The following is a 15,631-nucleotide window of genomic DNA, read 5'->3' as shown; positions in this document are numbered from 1 at the left end:
AATTTTATAAATTAATATTAAAATAATATACCTGTATAATATACTAAAATAATAATATATTAAATAATATATTTATATTTTAACAATAATAACATAATACATTTTATATTGCTGGTGGTTGGACAAAAGCATTTATAATCCGTAAAAGATATCGTCATTTTTGACATTAGTGATTCCTTTATTTTTATCTATAATTTGTATTACTCTTTTCACAAAATTTGCAAACAAAGGAAATGTAATAAGTATACCTTGTAAGTATAAGTATACCTACCAAATGTTTGTCTAAACAATTTTTTTAATTTCAATACCGTTAAATTGGTAAGTTTGGATAAATGAAAAAAATTGGATGTACACAAATTGTATTGACTTTGTAAACTTCTACCTGATGATGAATTTTTTAATTTGAAACCGGTCATACATACATTACAAACATAATAATACTCCAGGCTACGCTTTATTTAGTTATATCTATACCTAAACTATTTACTCATATTTTAATTTTTTTAGACTTCTAAAATGGTCATCGTATCATTTGGTATGTACTGAAGCGTTTAGTTTCCATTTAAACTTACACCCTATTTCAATAAATATCAATTTAGGTCAATAATTACCTTTTTTTTTTCGCTTATAGAAAATGTATGATATTTTTTGACATGTATGGAATTTTACTTTTTACTTGGAACTAAAAAATGATGACTATATTAGGGTTACCATATTGTATTTGACGAAAACCGGGACAATTTTTTTTTTCATTTTTTTTTTCGATGACCTAACTTTTTATTGGTCATTTAATTATACAGATACAATTATTGCAAAAATATATTTATATATTAATTATTTACTACTGCGACGTCCCCTTCCGGGATAGAAAGTCTGAAATTAACATTGTTTATAGTATGACTACTCTACTACTCTACGTTACAGTTCTAAACTAATGTGATTAGCTCATTACAACTGACAAAATATTAATTAATGGTCGATTCCTTTAGCGATAACTACAACTATTATTGTTATATTGTTATATGTTATTATGTGGAAACGAAAATACGAAGAACGTATTCCACAAAAAAAAAATAGTCACTTAGTCGGGAGAATAATTAAAAACAGATTTCGTCAGTCAATTATTCAACATTTTATTTTATCATGACAATAATATTATGGTTTTTTGAACTAGACTTTAATAAAATAAAAACACATTATTAAAGAATCATTCCGGGACAATTGGCTTTCCCGTAACAAATCATCGGGACACCGGGACGCCATACTCAAAATCGTTACTGTCCCGGCCAAACCGGGACGTATGGCAACCCTAGACTATATACTTATAAGTATTTAATGCACAAAAAGAAAATTACCTATATGTTTCATTATTATTTTTATTATAATTATTATAGTTTACTTGAATGATGGTTGGTGTTACTTCGAGTAAATTATGATCAATATTGAACTCTATGTTGGTAACTTTTAATTTAAAATCACTTTTTACGTTTTTATTTCTATATTTATTTTTTGTGTACAATAAGTGAGAATATTTATTTTAGCACATGTATGTTAGCACAAAAAATATTAGACATTTTAAAGCTTGCAATGATAACGCTAAGTATTCTTTTTACAAATCCAGCCAAATATTTGAGATCTTTTTGGTTTTGAAAGTAGTTTTTAAAGCAGAATCACTGGTTAGGTTAATGAATGATTCTTTTACTAAAATAACATAAGGGTTTTTGATCCGTTTCATTTCTGAGTTACACTCAGAGAAATATTGTGGTAAATATAAGATGTTAGTGATTATAGGTGTTCCGAAATGTCTGTAATTATATTTTAATTCGGCTGAATTTCACTATCTTCTCAAAATTTGTTTAGTGTCTCAAATATTGAAAAAATGATTCTTGGATACTTACGAAATAAATAAATCCAAATTTATCATTAGTATATAATACGTTTGTGTTTGAGCCTTGCAGACTTATATTTAGAAAATTCAAACGGTCAAATATATTAGCCATTTACTCTAGTCTTGACAGCTATTCGTCATCGCAAAACAATTTGGACTTTTCTTTATTATTATCAGTTAGAAGTCATTCTTTTTTTTTTTATGTATAAGGGAGATTTCCTTTGTGTACCACCTATGCGCTTTACGTGTACCATTAGTGGTACGTGTACCACAGGTTGAGAAGCGTTAGTACCTATACATTGTATACGCATAGGTAGCTTTCAACCATAGCTGTTTGTACCGCACTATTTAACAATATTAGTTTATTCGTATCATTCGTGTTGTGTGTGTTGAATTTATTATTTCCGTGTATATAAATGCTAATTAAAATTCATGTTTTAAATGATCATTTATTTTTTTTTCTACGCTCTGGCCCATTAGATTTTAATTTTCTAAAAATTGGCATTCTAGTAACTTTGAGTTGCCCATCCCTGCTTTATAGTATTTTTTTCTCCGATTTGGATATCAAGCGTTTGAATTCATCAATATTTTAAATAACAAATAATACAATTATTTTTATTAATAAAATAAATAAATAACATTTTCATAATCATGGCACTTAGCAAATAGTATATAAATTATACATACATAAAAAAAATTCACGTAAATAAACGGTGGTAACTACAGTACCTATGCGGTAAGTTTATTATACACATATAATTATTAATTTCTATACATAGTTATTGTTAATAATATTATGACTGCTCGTCCGATTGAGCAACAGATCTTCAGGGGGATAATTATTATTGTTTGCCACCGGCATTGTTTCTTCAGACATTATCCTATAGCGTTCAATTTCTTTCCACAGTCTTAACTCCACACCTCGTCTAAAAACAAAAGATAAATATTAAACAATTTTAACATTAAATAAAATTTTAAATTAATTAGATAGTAATTTCAAATTATCTAGTAAAAATATTATTGCTAGGCACTTAGATAATATTTACACTAGAGAACAGAGGACGTTGGAAACTACAGTACAAGATCTCAAATAACAGTTACTACACCACTATTTTCAAAAATATAGTTAAAATTATTGATTATTTTAATTCATACAATTTCGATGTACTTATTCGAATAGCTTTAGTTAATTTAATGGAATTTTCCTTTTCTTCCAAAAATCCCCAACTACCATTGTAATTATATAAAACTTAATTTTTATTGACCCCATATGATACCCCATTCAATGGAGTGGTTATTGAATAATATAATTTTGAAATACTTACTTTAAACCGAGACTTCTTAAATCTTCTCTTGTAATATCTAGTCGTATTTGATCCAACAAAAACTGTTCGTAGACGATCTGTCATTCAAATATACAACATATTATGTACTTACTGTACAAAGGTGTTAGGTGGTATATACACTATTAATTTTATAATATTATCAATTGTATTATAAATTATTTATCAATCATTATTATAAAATCTATGTATAAGTACATCGTTATATCAGTGGCATAACCAGGAGGACCAATTGCTTTAGGGTCCTATTTTATTTTTAAATTACATTTTTTTTAAAAATTTGGTTTTGATTGTAATTTGTTTGCTGGTCAGCCATTGGATATACCGCATAAAACGTAAGCACACATAGACAAACAGTACAACAAAATATGCATATGAATTTTGACAGACGTACTTTTTTTTATTGAATGTTCGTCTATGCCAACATTGCGAAGCCATTCGATTAGATCTTTATCGCAGTCGTTGTTTTCTGAACCGTTTTCGCAATCGAAATCGATGTAATTGCGACAGCCTTTGCAGCAATTGATACAGATTGCGATATTGTGTTCAATTGCCGATTTAAAAAGAGCCACTTGGTCTTTTTGATCTTCGAGTGTTTTTTTCAGCAAACTATTATACGATTTTTGACATTCCAAAACTTCTCTTAGTAATCTAAAAAATATTCTTTCATTTACATAGGCATATGGAAATAAATTATTAAAGTACAAGATGATTTTAAAACATACTGCTTTAACAACGAACGTTCACTATAGATTAAAATCTTAAGCGAATTCGTGCGGAAGTACTGAGCACGCCTCCTAATATGATTCTCAACCCCCATAATTGTTTAAACAAAATCTGCTCAAACATTTTTCCTCGAACGAAAACAAATGTATATCCATGCAAGAAAACAACATACTGGTACAATTATTATATTAGTTTTATAATTAAGTTACATCAAATTAGGCTATAAATAATGAAAGGTAATAATCCATTAAAAACTATTTCCCAGCCAAGACTGTTCCGTACAAAGCCGGGTAATGCATCTAGTTACCGATATTTCCTCAGGGTATATGTTAAAAGCATACTTTAATACCGAATTACGATAGTCGCAATCGACCCGTAGACGAAATCATGGAATACCTTGTTAGGTTGGGTTCATATTTTGTTTTTTAAACTGTAGTAAATGCTATAAACGCATATTTTATAACATGCACAATACATTTCGTAAAGTAAACAAATAACAACTACGTGTGGACGTAGTAAGCTTAGTACGAGTGACTAGTATACAGACTAGTAATAATGACAATTACTAAGCACCGTATAAACCAAGCATAAAGCTAAAATATTTTGTCACTGCTTCTGAAATGCCCGAATGCACATTAGTAGAAAGTACATACAGCGTGATTTGTACTTAACGTGAATATTATACAATTATATTATATATATATTCAATACAAACCTTGGATATACCATGTAAGCTATGTTAAAAAAACACAAATATTATTTTTGGAATTACATATTAATAGGAACAAAATATTTAACTGGCAATACCAATACAACAATAAATATCTACTACAATGGCGAATAAACACGGAACGTAAAAACTGACGTACTTGTGGTTTTCGGCCTGAAGCATTAGCGTGCGCTTGTATAACTCGTGTCTACCCTTTGAAGGAGGGCTCTCACTCTCCAAGTAGCTGTCGTCCGTTTTCTGCGATTTCACCGACGAACCGAATGACGGTGAACTGTTTTTCGTGTCATCCGTTATGGCGGAGGATATACTACCGTCCGGTTTGGTTTCCTTGGACGGAAGATTATCTTCGAATTCTAAAGGAAAATAACAATTTATATTCTTGCACCATGAGTAATATTGCACGTCACAAGGTATGAACACAAATACAATAAATAATATACCCATTATACATGTATTATTTACCCAGTACCAGTAACTTACGCAAGATTTCAGTTCGCTTAGTGTTTTTCACAAAAGCCGAACATAGGTCCCCATCCACTAACTCTACATCCAATTATTCACATTAATAACTAATGTGAATATTTGCATAGTAGATTATTATTAGTCATCTACTATGTAAACATTTGTTACTCTATAGTTCAAACCATCATGACTAAATAAATTAAATTATCTTAGCTATGATTTGAACGATAATTACACCAATGAAATTATATCGGATAAGCAGTTCAGTGGCGTATTTACGGTGGGGGTCCCCCGGGTTTTGACCCCCCCAGAATAAAAGGTTAAAAAACCACTAGCAAGTTAGAAACCAAAATGTAATATTGACAATAAAAAAAAAAATGTTTTGAGGGGCAGAGGTACTCTAGAACCGTGCCTTTGTATACGCCTAGTGGCGCCGAACAAAATGTTGAATGGTCTAGTCAAAAGCCACAACTAACAATTCATCCCACTCAAGGACGTATTTTATGAGGTTAGCAATTCCCAAAAATATTTAACCTATTTACATTTATGATAGCTTATAGGTACGTCTTAAATAATAATTATTAAATAGATATTATTATAATTCATAGGTAATTCAATTAATTAGCTTATTACTCATATACTAATCCACCACGGGAGCACACACTACTCTAAAAATATGGTCTGGCCATGGCCAGATTTGAACTCCAAGTTGGTTCCACTATATACGCCACTAATACATACATTCCAAAACTCTTTAAAGAAAACATCGAACTGTAGAATTTATCAAATTAAGGAAAATTACTTTGAAAGATAAAAGTATGTACTCATATATAACGGAAATAATTTAATAAACAGAAAATGATTATAACTGGTTTTATGTCCATGTATTGTTAAAATGCTTTATATGATAGTTACAAAAAACCAATTGACCCTGAGAAAATGGTAAAGATAACATATAAAACAATTCTAAGTAAAATATGATATTATTAATTAATATAATATAGCTTAGATATGAGTTCTGAGATAGATGATAGCTATTATAAGACAGATATATTTACCAGGTTTGAGGACAGCTATAGCTGCTTGCACTGCACTGTGCACCAAGTTGTCAAGTGCAAACATCCAGTGAGGCTTTATGTTATGCAGCCGTAGTACAGATTTGGCCTGAAATAATATAAAACATGAACTATAGTCTATATGGAATGAACAAGTATTCTACAGTACCGTGAAAGGAAATTTTTCATGGTTTTAATTAAGACTTCAAGGGCATACCCAAGGGGGGGTTTTCGAGTACGGACCTCATCCATTGAAATTTCTATATACTCAACGATTTAATAGAAAATAGTATAATAATAGTATATAGTATATTTTAATTTCCCATTATCAGATAAAATAAAAATGTTGGACCCCCCCCCATAAAAAATTCCTGGGTACACTCCTGTAAGACTTAACTAGGCTATAACTAAACTAAGGCTTAATGATTAAAGGAATAGCTTGTGGACTTGAGCTCCAACAGCTCACCATATCCTATATGAAGATCAATCAAAACAATTTTATGTATGTTTTGCAAATATATTTCTCTGATATTAGTACATGATCCAGAATCAACCATAAATATTATTCTAAAACTGTTCATTATTAATGGAAAATACATTATAGGGGAAAAGTATTGCTATAATTTAGTCCTATTCTATATGTAATTGTAATATATAATTGAACAAAAAAATAAATATGAACAATCAATTTGTAATATGAATATGTAATAAAAAATATATAAGTTACAGAGTGTGGTAAGTTCTTATAATATAAGGTCTTATACTATAAGACCTTACCACACTTTGTAACTTAAATTAGTAATTGGAACTCAACCACCTTTTAACTTAAACTTTGAAAACTTAGTTACGTTTGTAACTAACTTATTTAGAAACTAGGAAATAATAACAAAATATTTATATAGTCAATATCTTACAGCGTCCTGAAAGAAGTACAACGAGAAATGCAATTGATGTACAGCGTCCGAGTCAAAATTCAAATTCTCTTTCAGACTGTTGATGGTACGTTCGACAGCTGATCTTTTTTGATCTGCTATGTAAACCCGAAGACCTTCCATCAACATCTCCAAGTGTTCATTTGTCAACATGGGTTGACTGAATTCTCGACTTATAAACTGTAACCAAACTTTGCACAATGTGCAACGGTCGTTAGCCAATACCCTAGCCAATGTGGTCCTTCGCTGGGAGTCCTTTTTCAGCATGTAAAATCCATCATGTTCCGCTTCTGCAGAACTGCCTGCTGTGCCCATGTCGATCTCGGGAGATAATAGTGTTCCAGATGACTGCCGTCTATTGTATTTTTGCCGTTCAAAACTAAACAGAAAAAAAAAAAAAAGAACAACCAATCGCACATGGTAATTTTCCATATTATAACATGATGTTAGTTGTAACACTATATACACAGTCTATGGTCTTATACGAGGTGTCACATCAAACACTTCAGTAAACAACAGCGGATACAAGATTTTACCTAAAGATAAATACAATTTGTATGAACCATATAAATGATAATATAAAATATTTTAAGCAAAAAAAATACATTATTTGGTATTCAAAATTCTTAGATTAATTAGAAAATATTAGATATTTGAAGACATAAAAAAATTATTTGTACATTATTTTTTTTAAAAAACATGAAAATCAATTTTATAAAAAAAAAAATTAAAATATTTTACTTCTCAACAACTTTCAAGCCCTGAATTTTATAATAAGAAACTAAATTTGTCATGTATTTTAATTCAATACTTGAATACACATAGTTGCTTGTAATATAGTTTTACTTTTTTAATTATTGAAGTTATACAAATTATCACTGTATTGTTATTCTATTTTTTTCATAGTTAGTGTAAACCAGTGTGGTTTTATTGCATTCCCTTATTTATTAAAACATTATTAGTTAATATATTTAAAATTTTTTGCTTGATTTCATAAAGACATTATTTTTTAACATTTTAACGTGTACTGGTGACTGATACCATACACATTTAAATAACAATTGGTTACATAAATTCCAATTATTTAAAATTTAAATTCAACAATAATAGTGTCTCTTCATTGTATAATAATCTCATATTAGTCTAGTCTGTTTAAACTTTAAATTATAATAGCCAATAAACCTCTAATAACAGCTGAATAGGTGTAAAATTAATAAAAAAAAAATTAACATTTAAATATTATTTCAGTAAAATTTAAATTATAAGTAAAAAACTATTTAATAACATAAAATCGATACTCTTTTAACAAATAAAGAGAGATACAACAATGAAATTATAAAATAATAACAGATTAATAATTTCTGAAAGACTGATAAAAACATGAATTAACAAGATGAGACACCTAGTATGTAAAATTGTAAACTTTATTATATTGTAAACAATAGCATAACATTTGTTTATTCATCAACAAATGAAAAATATACCTGTTGCTAGAGTGCTGCATATTTGGTAAGCTGGTAGAAGAAAGGAACTGGTTTTGTTTGATCTTTTCGGGTTGGGATTTAGTTAACCAGCTGTATACAAATACATTCCAATGTAAGCGCCCTCACTAAGTAACACATTAGTAGCATAAATCTGAAGCATTTTTTATTGCATTTTTCATTAGCAATGTTATAAAATGCAAAATTTAAAAAATATGAGTTTTTTATGCTGGCCAATTAGGAATAGATTTTTAATAATTTCATTAGAATCAGTGCAAAAAAGATATGTAATTTTTATACATGTTTAAATAATTATTATTATAAATATTATTATTATAATTTTTGGATTATAAACATTAGCTAACATAGAAAATAAATTCATGTTTACATAAAAAATTTGCTATTTTAAAGTAAATACAATTATAAAAACTATCATTTTTAAATGATTTTGAATGGATCAACGAAGATAAACAGTGCCTAAAATTACATTAAAAATACACATTAAAAAAAATCACCAAACATTTAAGTTTTAAATAAACTTATAAACTTTAAATAAACAAATAATTAATGCTCATAACAATATTCATGATATAATTTAATTGGTTTTTTGAAAAACTTTGTTTTTTAATATAATTACTTTAAGAGAAAAAATATAATTACCTCACAATTCAAATTAAGTTAATTTAACTTTAGCTAAAAATTTGTCAACACAACACAAAATTAACAATAACCATAAACCTAAAAAATATTTTTGATATAAATGAAATATATTAAACTTTTGAAGTTGTTATTTTCAAATTAAGTCTTGGATAAAATCCTAATCTGAAAAGAACTTGTATTTTTAGTTTTCAATTATTTAAATAAAACAACTAATAGGTTACTTAAGTTTTAGTAACAGGTAGTTTCTATTTATATTTTTTTATAATTATTTGTAAATAAATACTTGGTATTAAAGAATTAATAATAATTCAAAATTAAATATTTAAATAAAATCAATTAGAAAATTATATATAAAAAAAAAAACATGCTTAAAACAAATTGCCTCAACCTTCAAAATAATTTTAGAATATTAATCATTTAGTATTAAAATAATCAAAGTTGGACTGCATTACAGAGGATTAAACACAAATAATTTAATTGATTTACCTGTCTTCTTTCAATACTCGTTTGCTAGGATTTTCATTATTTTCTTGATCAACAGACACTTGATTAGATTTTAAATTTTTCTCAACTGGCACAGAAACGCTACGATTAAATTCAAGAGGAGCAATTAAAGCCTTGGAAGTTTTCTTCTTTCTAAAATAATACAACAATAAAAATATTAACATATTATTTACTTGATTTTAATTTAATTATACTATTTTTTAATAATTTGAGGAATCAAAAATTTGTACAGGTTATTAATTACATATTTTAGTATTTATATTAATTTTGTAAGCATACTCAGACATAAATGAATCTTCTAATAAATCAGCAGCTGTAGCTCGTTGATCTGGTTCAGGAACAAAACAACGACGAATAAAAGTTTTAGCTCGCTCACTAAGTTCAATTGGTATTTCTGGATGCATTTTATAATAACCAACTTTGAAAACAGCTGCTTCTGCTGATCCAAGTTCTATAAAGGGTGGCTTACCAGTTGCCATTTCTACAACTGTACACCCTAATGACCATATGTCGGCCTATAAAAAAAAAAAAAAAATTAAATATTATATGCAAATTAATTTTAGTTTTAATACTATTTTTCAAAAAATCAAACATACTGGAGCACCATATTCTCTTTGTCCTTTATCAATGACTTCAGGAGCCATATACTGTAATGTGCCCGTAAAAGTTCCTGTACTGGGACACAATCCAGTAAGACGTTTAGAAGTCCCAAAATCAGATATTTTTACTACACCACTGTAAGTATTAACCAGAACATTATCACCTTTTATATCACGATGTACAATTTTTTGATCATGTAAGTATTTTAATCCTTCTAGAATTTGTTTAGTATAATATGAAATAGTTGACTCATTTTCTTTTAAGGGACCCCACTTTGATCGTAGCAAGGCAGAAAGGCTTCCTGAAAATAGAAAAATTATCATTAAATATTTATTATACAAACTATATAAATAAAAATTAACCTCCTGGTACTTGTTCCATAAATATTTTAAAAAAACCATCTTCTGATATTGATCCTAAATATCGTACAATATTTCGATGATATAATTGCGAATGAAGTTTTATTTCTTCGTGCAATGGTTGAACATACCTTCAACATTTTATATAAATGAGAATATAATAAATTAAAAACTACATAAAGAAAATAAAATAATCAATACCCTCCTAAATTTCTTTCTGGTATTTCCTTGACGGCAATTCGAACTTGTGTGTTAAGATCACGAGCTGCATATACAATACCATATGTTCCTTTACCAAGAATAATTTTTTTCTTTGAATCATCAAACTCATACTCAAACTAAAAAAAAATTAAAATTAGTAAAATTTCAATATATACATTTAACATAAATAAATAATGACAATTATAAGAGAGAAATTGACATAAATAAATTGACATAATAAGAGAGAAAATACAATTGGGTATAAAGATAAATGGCAGGAAAATTGATATGCTACGGTTTGTAGATGATATAGCAGTCATAGCGGAAAATTAAGAAGAATTACAAAGGATGCTGAGATGTATGGAAGAAACTCTGCTCAATGAACTGAGCATGAAAATAAATGCACAAAAGACCAAAGTTCTCGTATGCAGCAGGAACAATAATATTACGACAAGAATACACCTGCAAAATAACCAAGAAATTAAGCGAGTAGAAGAGTTCGTATATTTGGGAAGCATAATAAGTAAAGATGGTAGAAGTAAAAAAGAAATAGTTAAGCGAATATGCCAAGCTAAGTTAGCATTTAACAAAAAAAGAGGACTATTTACTTCAAAAAGTACTAGCGTACGCACCAGAATAAATCTTCTAATGACATACCTATGGAGTATAATGCTGTAAGGCAGCGAAACGTGGACGATTTCCAAAGCAGAGCGGAGAAGGATAGAAGCTTTCGAGATGTGGTGTTTTAGAAGAATGCTTAAAATAAGTTGGACGGACCTGGTATCAAACGAGGAAGTATTAGAAAGAATGTCCGTGAGAAGAACTTTATGGAGTAGTATCAAGAAAAGGAGAAATGAATGGATTGGACATGTATTGAGACATGGTGGATTGCTAGGATTAATCATAGAAGGCTGCGCGGAAGGAAAAAATGCTAGGGGAAGACCACAAATGGAATATATGCAACAAATAATAGAGGACCAAGGGTGTACTTCTTATAAAGAGACAAAGAGGAAGGCAAGTAATATGGAAGAGTGGAGAATTGCTACAAATCAATCTCAGGATTGAATACTAAAGAAAAAAATAAATAATGAACAGCAAAAAAAATTACATTGACTTGGTCTCCTATTGAATCTTCTTCTAAATTAGTCATCATTCCTTCTTCCCCTTCAGTCAATTTTATAATGAGATCATAAAACCTTTGACGATATTGAGATGAAGGAAAAAACATTTGAAAATCATCAGAATTTTCATGCACATATAAAAATAAACAACGTTCATCTCTTTTATATAAACTAAAAAAAAAAAAAAAAGAATATAAATAAAACATAATATATTAATAACTAAAAAAATATACCTAACACCTCTGATCATACTAGCAACAAACAGCCAATCATGTGCTTGTTTACACATTTTTTTCATACAAAATACACATAAATTCCAAACGTGAATAGATTTTTCTTCAGCACCTAAATTCACATTAACGTAACTAGGCATAAATACTTTTGATGGTTCTAAAATTAATATCTGAAAATATAAAATTATTTTTAAAATCAACAATACATTTATATACAATTATAACAAATTGTACTAACAGGAAAACGAATACTATCATCAATTTCAGTTTTAGTAGCTTCTATAAAATAATCCATCCAAAAACCAAAAATTTGTTCTTCTGCTGTACTTTCAATTTCTTCACTTTTTTTTTTAAATTTGCTAATTAATAAAATATTTCCCACAGTTGAATTTAAGTACCTATGAAAATAATAAAAGTGATGACACAATCTTAAATATAGCATAAAATACAGAGTGAAACTATATAAAAACTAACCAATTGGGAGGTTTTAATTTAAACATACATTCAGCAGCTTGGATTGCTTTACTATAGTTTCCAGCTAGTACACTGATTTCAAAAAATGTAGCTACATCCCAGTACTCTTTAAGAGATGGTAAACTTCCTTTTTTACCAATCAAATTGTTTAAAACCATACCTATCAAAAAATTACACTAACTAAAATAATTTATCATATAATTAAATTCATAATAAAATAAATAAAATAATAATATAATATAATAAAATAAAAAAATAAATAAATATATATTGACTTTGTATATACCTGATTATGAATTTTTAATTAAAAACTAGTCGTACATCACAAATATAATAATACTCCAGGATAAGTATTTATTTATTTTTATATATTTAATTAAATTTAATCAAAATATTGAGTTTGTTACCATAGTATAGTGCATACCAATGTGTCGAAGTTCTTCAGACTTGGAAAATTCATTCCCAGCAATTACTAACAATGTGGCTAAATTTATTCCAGCATATTCATTTGGTTGCACTTCAAATCCTTTTCGATACCAATGGATAGCATGTTGAAGAGCAGATTTATCTTCATACAACGATTCTACAAATTTGTCTTTGTAAATGCGACCACATAAGCAGACCATATCAGGTATATGATTTTCTTTTTTTTCTAATGCTAGTTCAATGACCTCTAATGCTTTTTCTCGGTCCCCTGGTTTATTTCGTCTGAAATTTAAAATGTACAAAACACAAATAAGAAAAATAAATAATTAAATTTACTAAAAACAAAAAAAACAAATTATGGTAACCTATTCAAAGCAAAAGGGTATAAAAAACGCAAAGCTGGAGTTTGTATATAATTTTTTTTGTTTGGAATAGTTTGTATATCTTCAACAAGTTGAACCATTGCATCATAGTCCTATAACATAACAGATATTAAAATGTTAGTCAATAAGTCATAATAAATACAAGGGCGTAGCTAGGATATTTTTTTTTGGGTAGGCCCACTATAAAACTTCTACTCACCGACGGGAATGGGAATTTTTCCGATTTTTTTTTTTATTAGCCTACCATAATTTCAAAGTTGTCAGTGATTCTTATTTATTTGTCAATTCTTATAAATAATTAAATAATAAATAACTTAAAACAAATTGAACGAAAAAATGAATAGATACTTTCAAAAGATGCAACTTTTATTTAAGTACCTAAATATGAGAGTTTTATGAAATACAATTATAAATATTAATTAATATACGCATTTTTAATTTATTCTCAAAGTAAAAATTCTAATCTTCTTAACAGCAAACTGGTCAATAACAGCTGATGGGTTATCCATAAACTGTCCACTCATTTCTCTTTCTAAAATTATTGGTTTTTCTCTAGCCTCTAAGCCTACCAGGCCTACCTACTGGCAACGCCCCTGAATAAATAATTTATAATGCTAATAATCATGATTACCTGTAGATCTCTAAAAGATATTAACATATTGAGAACTACATCACCAGAGAGTACATGTGGATCATCTAGTCGTTTCCTCATTATTAACAATTTATTACGTAACTCTTCACCAGTATAACTTTCTCTTGCTTTCCTTAAATCTGATAAAAATTTTTCTTTAATATGAACTCTAAATCAAACCAGAAAACATTATTAATTTTACTAAACATTAACAGATATAATAACAAAGATTTTATTTTAGTTCCTAAGATTATTTTATCCATACTTGGTTTGAATCTCAACATCTTTTAACAGCTTTTTTAATTTTACTGTAATTGGTACTCTAGGTTCAAAAGTAGTCGTACCATTCTTATCTTCAAATGAAGTATTTGTTGTAAGGCAAGTACCACATTCAGCTAATTTATATGATACAAATGTGTATGACCCACATGATAACTGAGAAATATTAGAATGACAAAATTGATAAAAATTAAAAATTAATAAAATACAAAAAATATTATATATTTACATATATACCTTAAGTCGTAGAGTAACTTCAGAATCAAGATCATTGAATAACATAATATTTTGTTTCATTCCAAAACTTTCACGTAATCCCAAATGATAAAATAACGAACTCTGTTGAAACTGTATTGACAAATCAACTATGGCTATATCTGCATTGTAAAATGTATCTAATTCAACAGTTTCTCCAAAGTCTAATTTTTCAAACTAAATTTATTAATAAATACATTTATTTTAATAAATACAAATGCACAAGTTGTATAAAATAACAATAATACCGAAACAATAAACAAATTAGCGTTAACCATCATAGAAGCTTGTTTAACTTCTTCTAAAGCTCTTTTGCGATGTGCCAAATTACAAGTCTGAACCACATCAATAACACACACTATATCCATTTTGGTACGGTTTGAAATGTCACTGCTAACGCTAGCACTATGTGCCAGGTTGCCTAAAATTAAAAAAAGAAATGTATTAAATAATGTTAACAGTACAATAAACACACAGTTTGGAAATAATAACTAAATCATATTCACACATATGTGGGTGTAATTTGTAAATAAGAATAATAATCGAACTTGAGTCAATAATATTTTATCGAAATAAGGGCTAGGCACCTATATGTATTTCACTTAAAATATTTATGATAATACTTATTAATTCCACAGATAGTTTGTTATTATAGCAATACATAAATCTTACCAGCAAGTTCAACATCTAGTTTACTACTAGAGCCAAACATATTATTCTTTCTTTCATGAACACATTCGATCATTTGATAATTTGGTTAATGCTATGCAATAACAAAATTAACAATTTCAAATACAATATTATTTAAAAATAACTTTTCAAAAAAAAAATTGTACTGTTTAAAAAATATATCTCTTACTGTTATATTATTTTTATATTGATTAGAAA

The 15,631-nt window shown here is 27.9% G+C and overlaps 1 protein-coding gene across 6 annotated transcripts; it reads right to left on the bottom strand.

Annotated features, from left to right (window-relative positions):
* Positions 1-2,530: 2,530 nt before the first annotated feature.
* LOC112693633 (mitogen-activated protein kinase kinase kinase 15) lies at positions 2,531-15,607 on the bottom strand. Of its 6 annotated transcripts, XM_025568789.1 has the most exons (23): positions 15,416-15,607; positions 14,992-15,164; positions 14,726-14,920; positions 14,475-14,644; positions 14,210-14,378; positions 13,561-13,670; positions 13,194-13,477; positions 12,770-12,929; positions 12,534-12,693; positions 12,296-12,465; positions 12,050-12,233; positions 10,942-11,078; positions 10,744-10,871; positions 10,378-10,682; positions 10,061-10,296; positions 9,764-9,913; positions 8,621-8,710; positions 7,119-7,515; positions 6,208-6,313; positions 4,827-5,040; positions 3,627-3,882; positions 3,214-3,290; positions 2,531-2,814 (listed from the first exon to the last, which is right to left on the bottom strand). In XM_025568789.1, the coding sequence occupies exons 1-23, from the start codon at positions 15,486-15,488 to the stop codon at positions 2,658-2,660; spliced, it is 4,101 nt and encodes a 1,366-aa protein (XP_025424574.1). In that variant the 5' UTR covers positions 15,489-15,607; the 3' UTR covers positions 2,531-2,657. The 6 variants fall into 6 exon arrangements, with proteins under 6 accessions (XP_025424574.1, XP_025424576.1, XP_025424575.1 ...); XM_025568791.1 differs by lacking the exon at positions 8,621-8,710; XM_025568790.1 differs by lacking the exon at positions 15,416-15,607 and having other exon boundaries at positions 3,214-3,289; positions 3,626-3,882.
* Between the last annotated feature and the right edge of the window lie 24 nt (positions 15,608-15,631).

The sequence above is a fragment of the Sipha flava genome, unplaced genomic scaffold (genome assembly GCF_003268045.1).
Source record: "Sipha flava isolate LNK unplaced genomic scaffold, YSA_version1 89_pilon_pilon, whole genome shotgun sequence".
Classification (NCBI taxonomy): domain Eukaryota; kingdom Metazoa; phylum Arthropoda; class Insecta; order Hemiptera; family Aphididae; genus Sipha; species Sipha flava.
The sequence above is the reverse complement of the archived record's forward strand: the minus strand, read 5'-3'. Positions and strand labels throughout refer to the sequence as shown.